The sequence below is a fragment of the Pseudochaenichthys georgianus genome, unplaced genomic scaffold, assembly GCF_902827115.2.
Source record: "Pseudochaenichthys georgianus unplaced genomic scaffold, fPseGeo1.2 scaffold_652_arrow_ctg1, whole genome shotgun sequence".
In the NCBI taxonomy this organism is placed as follows: Eukaryota; Metazoa; Chordata; class Actinopteri; order Perciformes; family Channichthyidae; genus Pseudochaenichthys; species Pseudochaenichthys georgianus.
In genome coordinates this window covers 23,172-45,919 of record NW_027263207.1, presented here as the reverse complement: position 1 = coordinate 45,919, position 22,748 = coordinate 23,172, and the positions used below count along the sequence as shown (strand labels likewise).

Sequence of the window (22,748 nt, the reverse complement as noted above, 5' to 3'; positions counted from 1 at the left end):
CTGGAGGAGACGAGAGAGGAGGAGACCAGAGAGAGAGGAGAAGGAGAGGAGGAGACAGAGAGGAAGAGATGGAGAGGAGGAGACAGGTAGAGAGGAGACAAGAGAGAGAGAGGAGACAAGAGGAGGAGACACAGAGGAGGAGACAAGAGAGGAAGAGACAAGAGAGAGAGGAGACGAGAGAGGAGGAGACCAGACAGGGGGAGAGGAGGAGACAGAGGAGGAGACAAGAGAGGTGGAGACAAAAGAGGAGACAAGAGAGGGAGGAGACAAGAGAGGAGGAGACAAGAGGAGGAGACACAGAGGAGGAGACAAGAGAGGTGGAGACAAAAGAGGAGACAAGAGAGAGAGGAGGAGACAAGACAGGAGGAGATGGAGAGGAGGAGACAGGTAGAGAGGAGACAAGAGAGGGAGGAGACAAGAGGAGGAGACAAGAGAGGAAGAGACAAGAGAGAGAGGAGACGAGAGAGGAGGAGACAAGAGAGAGAGGAGACGAGAGAGGAGGAGACCAGACAGGGGGAGAGGAGGAGACAGAGGAGGAGACAGAGGAGGAGACAGAGGAGGAGACAGAGGAGGAGACAGAGGAAGAGACAGAGGAGGAGACAAGAGGAGGAGACAAATCGGGGGAGACAGAGGAGGAGACAAGAGGAGGAGACACAGAGGAGGAGAAGAGAGAGGAGGAGACACAGAGGAGGAGACAAGAGAGAGGAGACACAGAGGAGAGAGGGGAATTTAAAAAGAAAGTTAGACGGGATCCTTCTTCTTCTTCTACTGATCTAAAACAGGCGAGCTCCAGCTCAGTACAGAGCGGAGCAGTGAGGATGTATTCAAGAGAGACACTAGGTATATATTCTCTCACTGTTGATGTGTACTTATTGTTCTGTTTACTTTGTGACGTTTATACATAAATATTTGCTGTTTATGTCATTTTGTATTAGATTAGAAGATTATATTAGATTATAATCTTTGATGACCACACAGCCAGGCTGGTGGGACTCGTGTTCAGTGCCGAGTGTTACAGCTTGCTCCATACAACACACAGCACCACACAGCACAGCGCAAAGACATCGTGACATAATACATAGGGTGATTGTTCATTGGGGATTCGTATTGTATTCGTGATGAGAGCAACACCTACGTCACTTCCGGGCGAAAATTACGGCCCCGCCCACTTTTGGGGGGAAACAACGCTGTCATCTGAACGGCGGTCGATACACATTCTGAAGTTTTTGCCAATGCGATCAGAAATGTAAGAAAACCGTGGATTTGTGGATCTTCAGAGCGCCCGTTTACGACGGCCAGACAGGCAAACAATTACATTCGATCATTGGAAATCGATGATCGGTTTCGATGTCGCCAGCTGTTACTCTCATGAGCGAGGCAGAACATAATAGTTTTATCACGCCAACAGCTGCTGTGTCGTTTATTGCACCTCAAACATTAAGAGAAATTCAGAGTATGTGTTTCTGAACTTCCTCTAAGAAGAAAGGACGGTAACAGAAGAGCTCTGTGGCTTCGGGCTCGATCGCCGTTCAAATGACAGCGTTGGTTTCCCCAAAAGTGGGCGGGGCCGTAAAGTGACGTAGATGTTACTCTCATCTATGGACATCGATCGCCTGCTGCTTTATTTAACCACACATCGAGCCCGATCGTCCATTTCCAATGACTTCATGTAATTGTTTGCCTGACTGGTGATCGGGCTCTTTGAAGATCCACGGTTTTCTTACATTTCTAATCGGATTGGCAAAAACTTCAGAATTTGAATTAACCGCCAATCAAATGACAGCTTTGTTTCCCCCAAAAGTGGGCGGAGCCATCATTTGTTACTCTCATCTATGCTTGTCTACGGGCTGCTGGGACAAAGGAATTTCCGACAGGGATGAACAAACGTATATCTTATCTTGTGTATTTGCGTAGGCCACAAGTTAGCATGGCTAGTGTTCCCTTGAGAGGAGAGGAAGTGGTCCAATGCTGACTCATCCCTGGGTTTGCACCACTATATGATTTCTAGCATGCTCACCTTCATTAGCTAAAGCTGAGACAAAATACAGTCTGATGGTGTTGTAAAATATGTTGGATTAGTTCATAAAACTCTCCCTTTTTTAAATAAAAACCTAAAAGATATTTTCTCTCAGGGACTTTTTTATTTATGTGCCTTTTTGTAGTCGTTTCTTTACTATTCCGTCATGCCAAACAGACCAAACCAAAGGTGCTGTTCTCCTGTTATATGATGCAGGAGCCATGGCTGCTCCACACTGAGATCGATAGGAGTCAGCAGTAAAACTGTTAGTGCTGATTCAGGCCAAAGGAGGGAGACGAGCAGCTACGCTTCGCTTTGCTCTTTCTCTGCGCACACCAGATGTCAGCAGAGACCTGGAAGCCATCGAGTCTATTCTTAGAGGAAGGCTTTACTGAAACACACTGACGGCAAGTAATGTGGCTGCAGCTAATGAAGGCATTACTGCTGTTAATGGGTAATCAGATTACATTTCTAAAAAAGGTGGATATCTAGAAGGATTTCACTTAAAACCTAAAAAGAGTATGTAGTGTTTGTTGTAAAGGATCAGCTTTTCTCTCTTCTCTGTCAGCTGTTCTGTAGGATAATACTTTAAGGGTTAATCGATACGCCGACTGCCTGCATCCCATTTATGAGATCTTAATTTGTATTTCTTGTGGCCCTAATCATGTTAAAATCCAGACTATTTTTTCTTTTTAAGTTTCTCAACTTTCATAATTTAAACGCTATTTTTTTTGTAATTTTAATGTATTTTCCAGAGGTGGGACCAAGTCATTGTTTTGCAAGTCCGAGTCAAGTCTCAAGTCTTTGCGCTCAAGTCCGAGTCAAGTCTCAAGTCTTTGCGCTCAAGTCCGAGTCAAGTCTCAAGTCCTTGCACTCAAGTCCAAGTCAAGTCTCAAGTCTTTGCGCTTAAGTCCAAGTCAAGTCTCAAGTCTTTGCGCTCAAGTCCGAGTCAAGTCTCAAGTCTTTGCGCTCAAATCCGAGTCAAGTCTCAAGTCTTTGCGCTCAAGTCCGAGTCAAGTATCAAGTCTTTGCGCTCAAGTCCAAGTCGAGTCTCAAGTCTTTGCGCTCAAGTCCAAGTCGAGTCTCAAGTCTTTGCGCTCAAGTCCAAGTCAAGTATCAAGTCTTTGCGCTCAAGTCCAAGTCAAGTCTCAAGTCTTTGCGCTCAAATCCAAGTCAAGTCTCAGCGCTCAAGTCCGAGTCAAGTCTCAAGTCTTTGCGCTCAAGTCCGAGTCAAGTCTTTGCGCTCAAGTCTGAGTCAAGACTCAAGTCTTTGCGCTCAAGTCCGAGTCAAGTCTCAAGTCTTTGCGCTCAAGTCCGACTCAAGTCTCAAGTCTTTGCGCTCAAGTCCGAGTCAAGTCTCAAGTCTTTGCGCTCAAGTCCGAGTCAAGTCTCAAGTCTTTGCGCTCAAGTCCGAGTCAAGTCTCAAGTCTTTGCGCTCAAGTCCGAGTCAAGTCTCAAGTCTTTGCGCTCAAGTCCGAGTCAAGTCTCAAGTCTTTGCGCTCAAGTCCGACTCAAGTCTCAAGTCTTTGCGCTCAAGTCCGAGTCAAGTCTCAAGTCTTTGCGCTCAAGTGCGAGTCAAGTCTCAAGTCTTTGCGCTCAAGTGCGAGTCAAGTCTCAAGTCTTTGCGCTCAAGTCCGAGTCAAGTCTCAAGTCTTTGCGCTCAAGTCCAAGTCAAGTCTCAGCGCTCAAGTCCGAGTCAAGTCTCAAGTCTTTGCGCTCAAGTCCGAGTCAAGTCTCAAGTCTCTGCGCTCAAGTCCGAGTCAAGTCTCAAGTCTTTGCGCTCAAGTCCGAGTCAAGTCTCAAGTCTTTGCGCTCAAGTCCGAGTCAAGTCTCAAGTCTTTGCGCTCAAGTCCGACTCAAGTCTTTGCGCTCAAGTCCGAGTCAAGTCTCAAGCCAGGATGGGCAAGTCAAGGTCAAACTGCTCTTTATTTGTCACATTAATAATTTAATAATCCATTTTCTCTCTGCTGGTAAAGTAACGTGTGTGTTTTTCTACTTTAAGAGGGATCAGTAAGGTGAGGCTCCCGTGACGTTTGATTCAGAAGGACTTTAATGTATAAGATCCCTGATGTTGAGGTGACAGAATGTTTATCACTGTGTACAACATGCTATGAGGGACCCACAATCCATCTTTATGCCAGGGATAATGTGCAGCCAGGCGGTCTCTATGGGGAAGAGAACACCGGCATCTAGATCCCTCTGCAGGTGGTACTTTAACTATATTTTGATGCTAATACGTTTCTACCTTTACTTGTAACATTTTGAATGCAGGACTTTGTATTGTAACCGAGTATTCCTACACTCTGGTGCTGTGTACTCAAGTACAAGATCTGAACTTCTCCCACCTCTGACAGTAAATCCTGAGTGGTTACCAAAAAAGGTTATTTTCATTTTACAAATCCTGCACTCAGCTTTGCTTTCTCCAGTATCACTGAAAAGCAGCCAGATGGTGCTTATTTTTTCGGTTTTCGCTAATTTCTTGACTTTTTCCGACCCACTTCCATTTAAATCCGTCTCCCCGTCGCTCTGTGCAGCTGGCCTGTACCACTACACCTGCTGTGCCCCCCACCCTTCTTTCACATAATGGTATGATCCTAGTGTGTCCTCGCATATGATTGGCCGCATGGTGGCCCAGCTAAATAAAGTCCCGCCCCTGCCTGCAAGGATTCTCAGCAAGAGTAGGAGCGGCTGAAGATTCTGCTCTCCCCGACGGGAGTCTTCTCTTCTAGCGGCAGCTCGCGATCGGCGTGTTGGAGACCTCTGAATTAAATGATCAAGTCACCTCAAGTCAGAAGGCTCGAGTCCAAGTCAAGTCCCGAGTCATTGGTGTTCAAGTCCAAGTCGAGTCGCAAGTGTTTTGTGATTTTGTCAAGTTGAGTCTCAAGTCATCAAATTGGTGACTCGAGTCCAAGTCATGTGACTCGAGTCCAAGTCATGTGACTCGAGTCACCACTTCTGGTATTTTCAAAATTCTGAGTTTTGGAAAAAATGACGCTGCTGTCGGCTGTGCGTGGTGATGAAAAGCTGGCTCGAGGGGCCCTCGGTGAATGTTTGCCTAGGGCCCCCACCGACTCTAGGATCGCCACTGGTTGGTAATCAGATTACTTTATATAAAAAAAAAAAAAATTTAAAAAGGGGATTTCGAGCAGAATCCAGATTATTATTTTTTTTAAACGTCCCCCTTTTCCACATTTCTATTTATTATCACAATTCGGACTATTTAAACAAAAATCTAAACCATTTTTTTTTTTTTTTTTAAATACTTTTTTCTTTTGACTATTTTTTCAAAGAATCTTACGGTTTTTTCAAATTCCTGACTTTTTAGATAAATCCTCTCTTTTTTGTCCAATATTTTATCAAATTGACTACTTTTTTAAACTTTGAAAATAAATCTGACTTTATACAAATTCTGAGTGGATCAGCTGTTCTCTCTGTAAGCAGTTCTGTTCTCTAATACTTTCAGAGTGAATCTATACTTCTACTGCCTGAGTCTGCTTCATGTTGTCTTACATAATGCACTTCAGTAAAAACATCTTATTGATATTTCTTTCTCTTGCGTTTGATATTGAGCGAATGCCAACATGTTGATACTCAGGCACTGATCACATGACCGATGTGCGTTTCTGTTGTTGAGCAGTGCATCTTAACTATTGATGAAATGGAGGTCACTGCACATCGCCTGAGCAGTATTATCAGTATTCGGATTTCCATTGATCGCAACAACAGTCCACTTCACACGTTGTCTGCATGCATGCAAGTTGTCTATTCTTGCACAGTCAACAACTTGTGGCCGTGTTAACACCCACAATGCTTAGCAACTCTTTTAAACAACTAGTCTTATAAGACTAACGCAGCTTTTGATTTCCGGCCCCCCCGGGGTAAAGAGCAATGGGTTGGAGTTGCCCTTTGTTCCATGTGCAATAAAGCCGCTTGATTTGCACCGAAGCTCCACATTCCTGCACAGCTCAGCAGCTCTGCACTCCATACAATGGATTTATTTTCATTATTTGCTGTAACTGTTGTGATTAATGCCGAATGTCCTCTTGTGCTTCTGCCATTTTCTGACAATGAGCTCCTTTGTGATCCTTGGTCTGAAATATTGACTCGTTACTTCTCTAGATATTAAGTTAGTGTGCAGATGACGTCAACCTGTTAAGCCCCGGGCCTGTTTTCCAGGTCTCAGGCCCGTCTAAAGGGGGAACATGAATAATCTTTTTTCTCAAAGCAATGATAAACCTGTGAGTTGGATGTAGGAGAGTCCGAATCAATATAGATGTTTTTTATTTTAAAGTAAATTCCGATTGAACATAGTAAAAAAAGAAAAAATTATTGTGTCCGTCTGTGCTAAAAGTGCGTGAGCATTTTTCCGCTCAGGGCTCATTTAGACGCTTCTTGTGAGACTTGTGTTTTGTTTCGGTAAAAATTGTTCATATTGTCAGTGACCTTAGATTCTTCCCGTTAAGTGAGTATGACACATTCATAGTTTATTAAATGTTAAGAAGCCCTGAGGCACAGTTTTGTGAAAAAAAAAGCCTGTTAAGAGAACAAAAACACACTAACATTATGTCAATCAACAGGTAAAGCCGATTCATAATAATATCAATAATAATTCATACAAATTATAATTATTGCAGATTATAGATTATAAATAAATCATTTAGGGACAAGGGGGTGAGATTAAATACATTGTACTTCTTCTCACTCCTTTTCGAACACTAGATGTGGCACTGTTTATGTTGCTAATGCTGTTGTTGTTGTAAATGTCTATGCACTGCAACATTTGTTTTGTTTTTGTAATTATTTATTTTACTTGTTGGAAATAAAAATGTATCAATAACATTCCTGTGTTTATATAAATATTTGTATTATATTTTTAATAGACATTTTACTTTCCGTTTATAAAATATGTAAAAATATATCTATATTCGTGATGAATAAAGTGTTCCGATGACAGGTGTGTGACTTCCCAGCATGCATCTGGTGTCAGCACGTGTGTTTTCTCTCACCTGGATCAGTATCTTTCCCATGGAGACGAAGGGTGTGCTGAGCTCCGTTAGAAACAAGCAGCCAATGAAGAAGTCTCCCTGTTCCCTTCTGAAGAACTGAGGAACACACACACACACACACACACACACACACACACACACACACACACACACACACACACACACACACACACACACACACACACACACACACACACACACACACACACACACACACACACACACACACACACACACACACACACACACACACACACACACACACACACACACACACACACACACACACACACACACACACACACACACACACACACACACACACACACACACACACACACACACACACACACACACACACACACACACACACACACACACACACACACACACCACACACACACACACACACACACACACACACACACACACACACACACACACACACACACACACACACACACACACACACACACACACACACACACACACACACACACACACACAAACCCACACCCACAGTGAGCAAACAAACATGAGCATGGAAAAAAATAACAAACTGACACAGCTGACGTTCAAGGACACTTTGTGGAACAGTCTCGGAGGCATTATGCCCAGAGAGGATTCAAAGACATGAGGTTTTAAACACGTCTATCGAGGTTTAATTCTCACACATTTGGAATAAAGGTGGCACACACAATCTTATGCAACAGTCGTCATTTCATCCAGAAAGACACCACAGTAGTCGGGTAGAAATAAAGGTTTGCTATTATTAAACAGAACAGCAATCAGTTATAATCCCCCTTTACCTGCTGTGCTATAATCCGGTTTATATACAGATTACAGCTGCTTAATAGAAGAAGAAACAGACTTAACAATGTCAGGTTTAACTGCAATATGTATGGCTGGAAAAGATACGGGGTAGTTACAGGAGATTTCTGTTGCATTTTGAAGTTAAACAGGACGGATATCTTTTGCTCTTGGTTGGTGTTTCTTTAAGCACACCAGGGTTTCCGTTAGCCGGTAATTACCGGTTTTTAGCTGGTAAAATTTATTAAAAACCGATAAATTCAAAACCTGACGGTCAAAATGTCTGGTAATAATTAGGGAGGCTCCGATCGATCGGCCGCCGGTCATTATCGGCCGATATTCACTCTTAATAGTTTGATCGGTGCTCTCTATAAAGGCCGATCAGGAGAGCTGGGTCTGATCCATATGGACATAAACGCGAGTGAAGTGTAACCGGAGCGAGAGAGAGATCAGATCAGCTGCTGAGTCTGACCGAGACACGCAGCTCTGCATGATCACCTGAAGCCCCGCCTCTGTTTAGCGAGCTGCAGGAGCTGCATGAGAAACTGACGGGCTGTCAGGAGAGAGGGAGGGAGGGAGGGAGAGAGAGAGAGGGAGAGAGAGAGGGAGGGAGAGAGGAAAAGAGAGGATCCGTTTCTCCCGTGTTATTATTCAAAGTTGAATAATGTACGTTATCTACTACAAGTAGTTTGTTTGAATGTAATAATTATGTTGTTTGTTGTTTGTGGAATCGATCTGTTACGATTATAAACTGAAGCAATATAAAAATGAGCCCGTGAACTGAGTTTTAAACTGGAGCATATCCGCTCAGAGTCCGGTAATTACCTGCCAACGGAAACTCTGCTACACAACTCTTATTATTATTATTGAAATATGACCGGTAAGTTTCAAATTAGTCCGGTAAAATAAATTCTGCCCGGACATTTGACCGGCGAGAAAAAATCCTAGCGGAAACCCTGAAGCACATCTATTCATCTTTAGTAAACACGGGTTTAGTTGAAGACGTGCTGCTTGGGTGAGAGCGTCAGTTTGAAGCCCTGCACGGCGCGGCCGTGCGATACGTCCCAACTTTACGAGTTAAGGGAAATCGCCCGGCAACAACCAACAACAGACTGGAGCGCAATGACGACTCGACTCATGTCTACAAAACAACAGGCGTGGCTGAGTCGACTTCAGACCGACAGGAAGGCCCTTGGATTTAGTCTAGAAGGTCAGATCGTGGAACATCACAATCTAGTCTAGACACTCCTAAAGTAAATAAGGAAAACTCCATAGTGTTATTTCATCAAATGAAAGTTTAGGAATATCTTACTAACGGAGGATATAACTTTATGTCAACCACTGATTCTAATATTGATCAGATAAGGCATGAGCTACAGAACCTGACATCAAATTATAAAATCCATCTCAGGTAGGGTTACCAATAGGGCTGCAATGCAACAAACGACTCATTCGATAGTCGATTAATGAAACGATTAATCGACTATTCGGACTGTTACGCCTTGCACAATGTCTCAAGCGCTCTGATTTCAACTTTTAGATGTAGCTTGAGGTTGTTTGAGGCATGTGGAAACTAGCAATGAAGACAATAAAGACGAATACTTGATTAAAAAATACATATATTATTAAATTAACTTAAACACATTTTGAACAAAACTAACTTTTTATTTAAATTAAATACATAATATTTCACATCAAAAGAAACAACAATGTTTTAACAAAAGGTATTAAATAATCTGAAGACAGAACAGTGAACAGAATAGATGAATAACTCAGTTTCCTCTAATCATAACCCATGTTTGTATCATTGAGTTAACTCTGTGTGTTGCTGCTAGCATACATAAGACCTGACGTGGAAACATACTCGTGGACGGGCTACAGAGCTGCTAGAAAGACAGTGGAACCCGGTGCATTCCTCCGTCTGGATCTGGAGCACTTTTGATAAATGTTTAGACAAACTGCTCGTGTTACCGCCCTGACATGCTGAACTCTTATTGCACTTTTGGTAACGAGGATTGTCCACATCAAGACGGGTAAAGTTTAACCGCGTTCTCTCCACCATCCCCGCCGTGTGTTGCTGCATGTAGCAGCTGCGCGTGTAAACCGCCCCGCCCCCACAGACGGGGGAGAAAGATCTCGTCTGGATTGGAAAGATCGAAAATACACCATAGACGCATTTGTTTGTCTTTTTGCATGTTAGAAACGAGTCGGCGACACTAAGACTGCGATATAATGCTTATGTAGCAATAATACATGACATTTCTTTTCTAAATGTCTCCAGTACCGATAAAAAGACCGATAACGTTGGAGCTTAACGGCGCGTAAAACACACGTGATGACGTCACCAACGAATAGACGACTGAATTAGTTGGCAACTGATTTGGTCATCGATTTTAACCGGTGAAGTCGATTAGTTGTTGCAGCCCTAGTTACCAACAATATGTATTTCTAGAATAAAACAGTGGCAGCTTCAGTGTTAATCCTATAATTGTAATCTGAGAACGAGTTAAAACTTACCCTCCGCAAATTTGCCTGAAGCCACTGAGGACTCGAGGTGTAATTGTGGTTTTTAACGTTTAAAGGCCCGGACACACCGAGCCGATTTCGGCCGTCGATAGATGTCTGGCCGTCGATGAGCGTCCTGTCGCCCTACTCAGATTGTTGTGTCCCGCAGCGTTGTGTCTTTTCGGCCGTGCCGACACCGTCCGCCGCCGATTCAACATGTTGGAGGCTGAAGGCAGTCGGCCAAAGAAATTACTCTGATTGGCTGTTCGGCTTAGCGAATCAGTGCATGAGAATCGAAACGGAAGTGGAGAAGGCACACACAGACGGCTATTATTTTTCATTTTCCAGTACCGCACTAAACATGTTTTCAGATTATAAGTCGCTATGTGAAACAGTCTGATGGACGAGAGTGAAAATGGAACGCACGCTATTTGTTGTTTGTATATATCACGCAGTCTGTCTTCCGGTTGCCTCGTTTGAATTAAGAATACACACTACCGCCACCTGCTGGTAAGGAGAGTTATTGCCACTCACACATGCGCAGTGCGTACGTGCTACTTGGCCATCGGCTGAAGTCTTTGCGGTGTGTTCCAGTGCGACTTTTTGGCCAAGACGCAGGAGACGTGAGGCGACACAACAGTCGGGTCCGTCGGGACGTGTTCTTTGGTGTCAGTTTGGTGTGTCAGGGCCTTAATGCTTACCATCTGTGTGAGGATTTATTTAAAAGTCCACCGTTAGCCATGAGCTAATAAACCTGACATCAAAATAGAAATCAATCTCATGTAGGGTTACCAACCATATGTATTTCTAGATAAAAAAGAAACAGAAGTTAATGGTTTTTGGTTCATTCTTATGAATGATAATATAGGGTTGGAGTAAATTATGATCTGTATATGTGCTTAGTGGAGGAAATAAGTATTTGATCCCTTGCAGATTTGGTAAGTTTGCCCACTTACAAAGAAATTAACAGTCTATCATTTTAATGGTAGGTTTATTTGAACAGTGAGAGTAAGAATATCAAAAAGAAAATCGAGAAATGGACAAATTGATTTGCATTCAACTGTGGGAAATAAGTATTTTGGAGTAAATTGTGATCTGTATATGTACTTGTAAATCTCTTTCCTTTCATTCTCTGGTTGTGTTGGTACATTGGCACCACCAAAAAAGGGAGGCATCTTATTCTACCACAACTTCACCATGGGTAAAGAGAGCTCGCGTGAGTGTCCTGAACATAAGTAATGAATGAAGCTTTCAAATATTGACCAGTGGCTGCGCGCTGTGTGGTTAGAGATCCTGGAACAGGTGAGTCAGTGAGGACGGATAGAGAGACTGCAGACAAAAGCCGTCTGGTGGAGGATGAATAAAGCATGAGGCCTCGCCATCTGCCCGGGAAATAAAGACTGAGACCACAGAGGGGAACTTTACACCACCTAACAAACTACCTCACCTGCCATGGACGAGTGATACCGACATGTGGTATAAGGCATAATTAAAGATGCCATATTCGGGGGTTTTAATCCCTTTCCTGTCGTGTGTTCTATACATTTTAGTGCATGTAAATGGTCTGCAAAAGGCAAAATTCCCTAAGTTCTGGGACATACACTGCAACCACTACTATTTAGAAATATGTATGGCTATTTCACTTGCATCATTTGGTTACTATAACCGTTTATGAACACTCGGTTAGAAATACAGTACATTTATATTTGTAAATGTAACGTTTTTAGACTGTAAGTGTAAATATGCACATTCACATTTAATTGTATCTCGTTGCCCTGTCATCGCTACGACTTCTGCTTTTACCACTCTCATTTATCCATTTGTGCCTATTTTTTACTGCAGTGAAAGTTGCCAGAGGTTAAGGGGCGGGACTAGTGCTGCGTACCTGGACTCACATTCAGGTTCAGGTCCGGACTTATAAGTCCGGACCTGAACCCATGGCTTGTGTCAAGTTGTGTGAGTAACTAAAGTGAACTTATTGTGAGCTAATTATCAATTGAAAATAAACTCATAATCAACTCAAATTCAAACTCGTCAGGTTTATTGTGCTCCCTTCCAACTTGTGTCTACATTTCTCTACAAAGTACAAACGCTTTTTGCCACTTAGTCTACAAATGACTTATGACAGCAACTGCAGTGAAGTTTGAACTACTACAAAGTTCAAACATGTATTTCATTTACCAAACTAAAGTAACCAAACAGTCCCTGAGCTGACTGAGCCTAAATCCCTAAAACTTTGCTACCATATATACCAATACGGCGACCAGCAACCCACGCTGTCCACTATGTCTAAGCCAATCACATCGCTAGCTTCCCTTGACGTCACACAGATCTCGCGAGCAGTTGCGATATTTTGCGAGACTTCGTGAGTTCAGTAATGGCCGCCATATCAGAAGCCGACGCGATGTTTGTCGTCTTTTCTCAGCGCAAATTTCTCGATCTATGGAAGGTTTTAGATGATTTAGAACAAAAACGAGAATATACGTAAGTGCTAGTTTTTTTGCGAGTCCAAGTACCGGTTCCCGACGTTCCGGTTTTAACCGAACTTGAACCGAAACTTTTTACAAGTCCAGTACCGGTTCGGCGTACCGGTACACAGCACTAGACGGGACATCTCCAAGCTGTTGACCAATCACAACAGAGCTGACCAGCTAACCAATCAGAGCAGACTGGGCTCTGGTTTCAGACAGAGGGTGAAAAGAGGTGCTGCAGAAAATGACTAGTATAGCGCCCTTTTAAACTGTGATCTCCCTGGATATTTTACCTGTCAAACACTTTCATACACTCCTGAAAAGCTGTTAACTTGGGAGTACTTTATCGATGCCAAGCAGAGAACAATCAGAGGTTTCTTCAGTGGCAGCTTCACTCTTAATCCTATAATTGTAACCTGAGAACGAGTTAAAACTAACCGGGTTGTTAGCCCCCCCCCCCCCCCCCTCCCCTCCGCTAATTTGCCTGGAGCCACTGAGCACAATAGGTGTAATTGTGGTTGGTAGCGGCTAATGCTTACCATCTGTGTGAGGATTTATTTAAAAGTTCCCCGTTAGCCATAAGCTCGAAAAAGATCGCATCAAAATATAAAAGCAATCTTCTGTAACACGGCACACCTGTATAAATGCCTGATTGTCATAATGACTGTACAATCATTAAAAACCTGTGTAAATATCAGGATGTAGAGACTGCAAATGTTGCACATTGCTAGGTGAGCTTCACGCCCATCTTATACAAAATCTACCCCAGTTTCTTCTGTGTTGTGATGAGGCTTTTTCCAATTCAGTGTGGCCGTGTTCAAACTGCTTCAAAGTGTGTTACAGGTGTTCAAATGGCAATAATATGGTGCTTGAAAACATGTTTGTGTAATGCACTGAAAACGCATTGAGGAGGGATCGAGAAGAAGACAGACAGGAAGTAAACACTAAAGGGAACAGCAGAAGAAGACGGACAGGAAGTAAACACGAAAAGGAACAGTAGAAGAAGACAGACAGGAAGTAAACACTAAAGGGAACAGCAGAAGAAGACAGACAGGAAGTAAACACTAAAGGGAACAGCAGAAGAAGACAGACAGGAAGTAAACACTAAAGGGAACAGCAGAAGAAGACAGGAAGTAAACACTAAAGGGAACAGTAGAAGAAGACGGACAGGAAGTAAACACGAAAAGGAACAGTAGAAGAAGACAGACAGGAAGTAAACACTAAAGGGAACAGCAGAAGAAGACAGACAGGAAGTAAACACTAAAGGGAACAGCAGAAGAAGACAGGAAGTAAACACTAAATGGAACAGCAGAAGCAGACAGGAAGTAAACACTAAAGGGAACAGCAGAAGCAGACAGGAAGTAAACACTAAAGGAAACAGTAGAAGAAGACGGACAGGAAGTAAACACGAAAAAGGAACAGTAGAAGAAGACAGACAGGAAGTAAACACTAAAGGGAACAGCAGAAGAAGACAGACAGGAAGTAAACACTAAAGGGAACAGCAGAAGAAGACAGACAGGAAGTAAAACTAAAGGGAACAGCAGAAGAAGACAGATGGACAGGAAGTAAACACTAAAGGGAACAACAGAAGAAGACAGGAAGTAGACACGAAATGGAATAGCAGAAGAGAGACAGGAAGTAAACACTAAAGGGAACAGCAGAAGAAGACAGACGGACAGGAAGTAAACACTAAAGGGAACAGCAGAAGAAGACAGGAAGTAAACACTAAATCAATAGATCAATAAGGCCATTTTAAATCATTATAGTGAGTGAAGTAATTGGTTTATTTAGTACGTAGCTGTGTAATAAACAGGATTATGTGTTTCTTTAATGAAATAAGAACACCGACAGGGCGATCAGGATCTCATGTGCGAACAAGAGGAGAGTCGGAGGGCGGGCGGTGAGTTTAGAGACGAGGGAAGATGACTGCAGCTGAATAATGAAGGGTAATGCGATCTCATATTGCCACTGCAAACAAAAGGGCCGGGTTTCAACTGCACCTGGCCTCCTGAGATAATACACGGAGAGGAGAGTGGCTCATGTAAACTCCACGCTACATAAATACTAAGTGTTGGAGACATAATGTATGTTTTGATTTGATCTGCAAGTTTAATGTAACATACAGTTCTGCCATTGAACAAAGGATGGAGCATTCACTTGTGTGTATATAGTGAATTTCCCCACGTATTAGGGATGCCAGCGATTATTCGAATATTCGCTACAGTCTCCATAATCGAATATTATTTTTAAAAATCGATTTTATTTATATGTTTTTTTTATTATTATTTATGTTTTTTTTTTTTTTTCTGGCTTAGTTTCAACCAAAATATATATAAATATATATATGCTAATAATAGTAATAGTATTAATAATTGTAAATGGCCATTGGTCACACCACCAGTTTGTTTTACTGTAAACTTGGAGGAAGCCTAGCGCAGAGCAGACTGCTGCTAATAATTGATTATTATTCGCCAGGGCTGCCGAATAATCGATTTTGATCATGGTCAGTTTCGGGCAACCCTACCACGTATAGGTCCATTTTATCTTATATGTAATCACTGAGTGGTCAGATTCAGGTGTGTGGGACAGAAGCAAAGACTCAGCTAAAAACTTTTATATGTTTCTAGCTATTGTGCTTTTTAATAATGTTTTTAATTATTGTTTTACTCCCATTGTGTTATGTTATATTGTATGTGTTCCCTGTACAGCAGTTTTAAATGTGCTATATAAGTAGGTAAAGATTGATTGAGATTGAGCTTTTGACCGTGTCGGGAGAAGCTGTGTAGATATGATCTGTGTGTTAAACCTGTTTGTATTCAGCGTGACTGGCGTGCATATCGAACACAACATTAATGTATCGATAGATTGAAAGATATACGACGCATGTGGACATTGTTTTATCGCCTGGAACACGCAAGTTCTCCCGTCCGCATCGCTCAGTGGCTTAAGTATAGATTAGGTTTAAAAGTCACTACACCAAGTATGCAGAATAATCGTAACGTTATTGAAACTACAATTTGGACTAGAGGACTACATACTGATATACGTCTGAACATCAGCAGGAGAGGACTCTTTAAAGTAGAGACACTACATACTGATATACACCTGAACATCAGCAGGAGAGGACTCTTTAAAGTAGAGACACTACATACTGATACACACCTGAACATCAGCAGGAGAGGACTCTTTAAAGTAGAGACACTACATACTGATATACACCTGAACATCAGCAGGAGAGGACTCTTTAAAGTAGAGACACTACATACTGATACACACCTGAACATCAGCAGCAGTGTGCGAAAAAGTACACGTCCCACCGTCCGGGACGTGTTATTTACAATATCGGACAAGTAGATCTTTCAATTGACTTGTCCGGCGGACAAGTGACGTTTTTCGCCCTGATTTATTGACAAATTATTGATACATTCAGTTTACAAAAGGCAGAACTCATTCGCAAATTGTCCGTGTCCGCCATTGTTCGTTTAGAAATGTTAGTTTCGGTTCTGCTTGTCGATTCATAAGGAAATGTATCTCGCCGCTTTCTGTACAGTTAGACGGGGGTGGGGCGGAGCGGGAGGGAAGTGTAGCACAGTGGCCGCGTTGGGAAGCAAAACTCGGTTCCGAGTAGGAACAAATAACAATTGTCCGGTACCGGGATTAATAAGAGTTGTGAGGACAGGAGGCGAGGCCGAACCCCGAGCCCCGCGGACTGCAGCTCTCTCTATGCTCCGTATCAGCTGATCGCTGCACGGTGCAGCTCAGCGTCTCTCTCTCTCTCTTTCTACACACAGCGGATCCGCTGCCCGTTTAACAGCCTCATCTTTGTCAAACGTTCTTATGTTCTTTCTCTAACACGTAATGAAGGTTATTAAGCGTTTTAGCTCCTGTGTTGTTAATATTGACGCCATTTCCTTTATGAAGTGAAGCAGCCTCCCTGTCTGTGTCCTCGCGCTGTCCTCACATCCCCGGACCCCCAGACTCGGAGGAGCGCAGGAATGTCAGTATTGTTTATGAAGCAGGGTATAGAAAGTACATTATTGAAATGCTATTTATACTATTTATTTACTTTTACAAACAGTGAGTAGCTGGGCAGCTGCAGCTGTGTGTTGCAGGACATGTGCAAGCGTCTTTGAGTTGTAGAAAAGCGCTAGGCCTATAGGCCATAAATATAATAATAATAATAATAATAATAATAACTTTATTTGTATAGCACCTTTCATGCAGGGGATTGCAGTTCAAAGTGCTTTACATCAGTAAAAAATAAGACATAAAATCAGTGTAAAACAAGCAGCAAGAGCAAAGCATAAAGTGGGATAAAATAATTAAAAATAAAAACATGGGGAATAAAACATAGAGAAATAGTGCAATGTCAATCGCAGAGAATAGTGCAGTATAATAGTGTAAAATCAGTAAAATGCTTTGGTAAAGAGATAGGTTTTAAGCTGCCTTTTAAAAATGCCTAATGTATTGGCTTCCCTAATATTGTTGGGTAACGTGTTCCACAGTTTTGGGGCATAGTTTACAAAGGCTGCATCTCTCTTTTTGAGATAATAATAATGTATTATTATTAATATTATTATTAGGCCTATGTGTTGGAGACGTGTGGTTGGACTCTGTCTCACAGGCAGTGTAACATCAGAGGACACTGGGCCAACTGTACATTCTCAAACTGCACCACTTAGAACTAACTAAACAATGCAGATTATTTTTATATAATTGTGTTCAATAACCGTAAAAAATTAAACAGTATGAAGTGATTTGTGAATAGGAATACAGATTTGACTTAATGTTTTCATAAATATATTTTTCTCCCAGTTTGTCATGGGACTTATTTTTACCCTCTCAAAGAACCGGAATCGAGAACCAAAAATAACCGGAATTGAAAAGCAGAACCGGAATCGTTAAAATCCAAACGATACCCAACCCTATGTGTGATGCAGTAAAATCTTACCGCTCACTTACGTTAGCGGTGTTGTAAAAACCGTGGGAAAATGTAAAATACGATGACGAAGAAGAAGATTCCAGTGGCCCCAATTTTTGTCCATTCTGGACAAGTGAAAAATGTATTCGGACAAGTACATTTCCAAACTCACTTGTCCATGGACAAGTACTCTCTAAAAACTTTTTCTCACACTGAGCAGGAGAGGACTCTTTAAAGTAGAGACACTACATACTGATATACACCTGAACATCAGCAGGAGAGGACTCTTTAAAGTAGAGACACTACATACTGATATACACCTGAACATCAGCAGGAGAGGACTCTTTAAAGTAGAGACACTACATACTGATATAACACCTGAACATCAGCAGGAGAGGACTCTTTAAAGTAGAGACACTACATACTGATATACACCTGAACATCAGCAGGAGAGGACTCTTTAAAGTAAAGACACTACATACTGATATACGTCTGAACATCAGCAGGAGAGGACTCTTTAAAGTAGAGACACTACATACTGATATACACCTGAACATCAGCAGGAGAGGACTCTTTAAAGTAGAGACACTACATACTGATATACACCTGAACATCAGCAGGAGAGGACTCTTTAAAGTAGAGACGCTACATACTGATATACACCTGAACATCAGCAGGAGAGGACTCTTTAAAGTAGAGACGCTACATACTGATATACACCTGAACATCAGCAGGAGAGGACTCTTTAAAGTAGAGACACTTCATACTGATATACACCTGAACATCAGCAGGAGAGGACTCTTTAAAGTAGAGACGCTACATACTGATATACACCTGAACATCAGCTGGAGAGGACTCTTTTTGTCATAACTTTATTGAAACTACAATTTGGACTAGTGCAATATTCAAAAGTGCAATTGAGTACGACCAGTATTCGTGGAGCATTTTCTGACCCAACACTGGAATCATCAGATTTCCATTAGACCTCTATTTACTCAGACAATGGGGTTCTTTAATGAACTTCATTGCACGCTTTACTGCTCAAACTGTGCTCACAGTGAACTCGGGTTTAACGGTTCAGCAGGTTTCCAATCTGGCAATCATACCTGCACTAAAGCTCCTCGTGGACCACAGTACCTCTGCCATCACTTAGCAACTGACTTTACATTCATCTATTCAAATTGTTTTTCCGTGACTTCTTGTGCATCGAGATGGCCTTTCTTGTTCCTCGACACATTCAACCAACACCGGTATCCCATCATTAAGCCTTTAACTCTCTCCTCACAGATTTTATTGCATTAGTGTGTGATAAGTCTGGTGTCTTAGAGGAGTGCATGCATCGGGTCAAAGTGTGAAGAATTTAAGAATAGTTTTTTTAAATGCGCTATACAAATGTATGGTTGACTTGGTCGTGTTTACTAAGGTTTATACAAAGAGTCGATGCAACATTTAAAGAACACCGATGTGGGATCTCCTGTATTAGCTTGCCCACCACCAACATTATAATCACAGTTTATTGTTTATTAAAAAAAAGTTAATTGTCGGAGATTGGAGGCTCTGAGGTTTAATGCTAACGTTAGCCACTTTGTTAGCTTCACATTTAAAGGGTGTTATATTTGAAACAGCTCATCGGTATTTGGGTACAGACCCATCAGGAAAACCACACACACACACACACACACACACACACACACACACACACACACACACACACACACACACACACACACACACACACACACACACACACACACACACACACACACACACACACACACACACACACACACACACACACACACACACACACACACACACACACACACACACACACACACACACACACACACACACACACACACACACACACACACACACACACACACACACACACACACACACACACACACACACACACACACACACACACACACACACACACACACACACACACACACACACACACACACACACACACACACACACACACACACACACACACACACACACACACACACACACACACACACACACACACACACACACAGGCTGAGTGATTCCTAAGAATTATTATAAATTTCATGAAAATCATTAAGAATTGATGCCTCGTTTAATCAATCTCCTCCTTAAATGTGTATTAAATATTAACTGATGATTTAAAAAAGACATTTAAAGAGTTCTTCTATCTTTAAAATCCAGAATGTGACACGGCACTTGGGGATGCACTCAATGGGTTAATTTCTGACAGATATGTTTCTTATATTATTCATTAAAACAATTAATTAAAAAAGACATGCCTTTAAAAAGTATTTCTCTCTATGCTTGTAATTTTTTTATTTCTTGAAGCATTTAAAAACTAAAACCTTCCATCTGACAGATATTATTCTTATATTAATTTAATCATTAAAACCTATTCCCTCATTTTTGAAATGTGGTATATTGGACTGTATTATTGTAATATGTAGGATAACCTTATACATAACCCATCTTTTATTTTTGTTCTTAGTGTTACTATTGATTTCTATACGTTTAGTTTTTCATATTCTCGTGATGAATTTCTTGGATTTGAGACCTTCTACATGTCGGGACCCCCCTCTAAAGAAACTGCTCATCTCAATAGAGCATGGATGTATAATAAGAACTGGGTGCAGCGTGGGAGGCGGGTCGTTCTTTCCTGTGAGAGCTGCTCATTGGCTCATGAGGACAAAATGGCCCAACTTTTGGGAGAGCGAAACGTCACAGATTACCCAGCATGCCTGGCTGTCAGAGCAGAAGAACCCGTATGTGCGCTCAGAGCAAGCGCGCCTTAAGCTCCGCCCCCCGAGCTCCCACTCTCGGCTCAGTAAAATGAATGGAGACAGAAAATAAATTTAGATTCGGCTTTTAGTGCATTTTACAACTTTAAGGACCGAATGATTCTAATAAGGGGTATAAAATAGTTCATACTGGGTAGTTTATTTAGTATAAAAAAAAGTATCCGCTGATTTACAGACGTCTTTTTCCCAATGTTAGTCAATGGGGAAAAGTCTTTCTGGGCCCAGTGACGTCACGGACTGATACGGAAGTGTAGTACCGCCGTTTGGACACAACGAATATTTTCATCAGAGTCCGGCGCACTTCCTGGGGGCTTGATATAGGCCCAATCCCAAACCGCCCCCTACACCCTACCCCTCCGTTTGCCCGGAGGGCCTGCCATATTAAGTGCTGCTGGACTCGCCTGTAGTTCCTTTATAGCATCACGTTAGCATTTTGCTTCTAGCGATTAGATTTATGATTCGAAAATGATAAAAGTAGGGTAGACATGTGGAGATTATCCGGCTGAACAAAACGTGCATTCATCAAACAGGTTCGTTTTCCACAGACATTATTTCGAGCTATTTTCAAAATCCTCTGGAGAAATCCCATTGCTTTTTAGTCGAGGGAACTAGTAGCTTACTTCCGGGTAAATATGTCATCCCTGCTCCTCTCTATAGGAGTGTATGGATGTAAAGGGGAATGTGAGAAAATAACTAATAAAGAATAGGTTTAGAAAATAAAAACCTATTCCCTCACCAGCGTGACGGGCAGCAGGATGGTTAGCAGGGCGATGTGATGCAACACCAGCAGGAACTCTCTGCGCACGAAGGTGCTTATCGTCCTCAGCGAATGGCGCTTGTAGTCCTCGTGCCCTTTGACGCGGAAGCGGTGGTAGTGACTGAGGTACATGGCGAAGATGTCGTACGTCATGTAGGGCACACCGAACCAGATGACAAAGTAGGTGGCCAGCCAGTGCCTGAGGAAAAACAAAAAGACCAATACAGGTTAATTAGGACAGAATACGGACAAGAGCAAATTGCAGGAAATGCAATATTAGGTCATTTAGTTGCCATCAAGTGTCTAAATGCGACTACTCAACGTCATCACGCACAACATTAGCCGCCTTTAGCTTAGCGGTGGTGATGTGAAGTCATGTGACCGTGCTGTAGTTCCTTTATAGCCCAACATTAGCCATCTTTAGCTTAGCGGTGGTGACGTGAAGTCATGTGACCGTGCTGTAGTTCCTTTATAGCCCAACATTAGCCACCTTTAGCTTAGCGGTGGTGACGTGAAGTCATGTGACCGTGCTGTAGTTCCTTTGTAGCCCAACATTAGCTACCTTTAGCTTAGCGGTGGTGATGTGAAGTCATGTGACCGTGCTGTAGTTCCTTTGTAGCCCAACATTAGCCGCCTTTAGCTTAGCGGTGGTGTCGTGAAGTCATGTGACCGTGCTGTAGTTCCTTTATAGCCCAACATTAGCCACCTTTAGCTTAGCGGTGGTGATGTGAAGTCATGTGACCGTGCTGTAGTTCCTTTGTAGCCCAACATTAGCGACCTTTAGCTTAGCGGTGGTGGCGTGAAGTCATGTGACCGTGCTGTAGTTCCTTTATAGCCCAACATTAGCCACCTTTAGCTTAGCGGTGGTGGCGTGAAGTCATGTGACCGTGCTGTAGTTCCTTTATAGCCCAACATTAGCTACCTTTAGCTTAGCGGTGGTGACGTGAAGTCATGTGACCGTGCTGTAGTTCCTTTATAGCCCAACATTAGCCACCTTTAGCTTAGCGGTGGTGACGTGAAGTCATGTGACCGTGCTGTAGTTCCTTTATAGCCCAACATTAGCCTCCTTTAGCTTAGCGGTGGTGACGTGAAGTCATGTGACCGTGCTGTAGTTCCTTTATAGCCCAACATTAGCTTTTTCTCATTTGCCGATTGCATTTACCCTTTAAAAATCTCAAAGGGGTATTATTATAAGCTTATTTTCTGCAATATACCATTGCTTTTTGTCAAGGGAACCCCTGCAATGCTTCCGGGTCGCACTAATACTAATCATCACTGCACTAGTCTATAAGCGCTGACTGGACTAGATATAGAAACAATTTTGACACTGAAAAAACACGCACACACACGCACACACGCTTATGTAAGTACAGTATAAAACACAGCTCGGATAGCTGCAGCACTTTAATGAGCAGCGATTACCATGATGGTTAATTATGTGGACA

The 22,748-nt window shown here is 42.4% G+C and overlaps 1 protein-coding gene and 1 pseudogene across 1 annotated transcript in view; one reads left to right on the top strand and one right to left on the bottom strand.

Moving 5' to 3' along the window:
* Positions 1–22,748, bottom strand: part of tlcd3a (TLC domain containing 3A) — a 50,812-nt gene that overhangs the window by 8,064 nt on the left and 20,000 nt on the right. The window contains exons 3-4 of the mRNA XM_034079565.2: positions 21,283–21,502; positions 7,024–7,119 (exon numbers count right to left, since the gene is read on the bottom strand). Of these exons, the coding sequence (XP_033935456.1) occupies positions 7,024–7,119; positions 21,283–21,502 (316 nt within the window). The remainder of the gene's footprint in view (positions 1–7,023; positions 7,120–21,282; positions 21,503–22,748) is intronic.
* Positions 6–777, top strand: LOC139433571 (octapeptide-repeat protein T2-like; annotated as a pseudogene).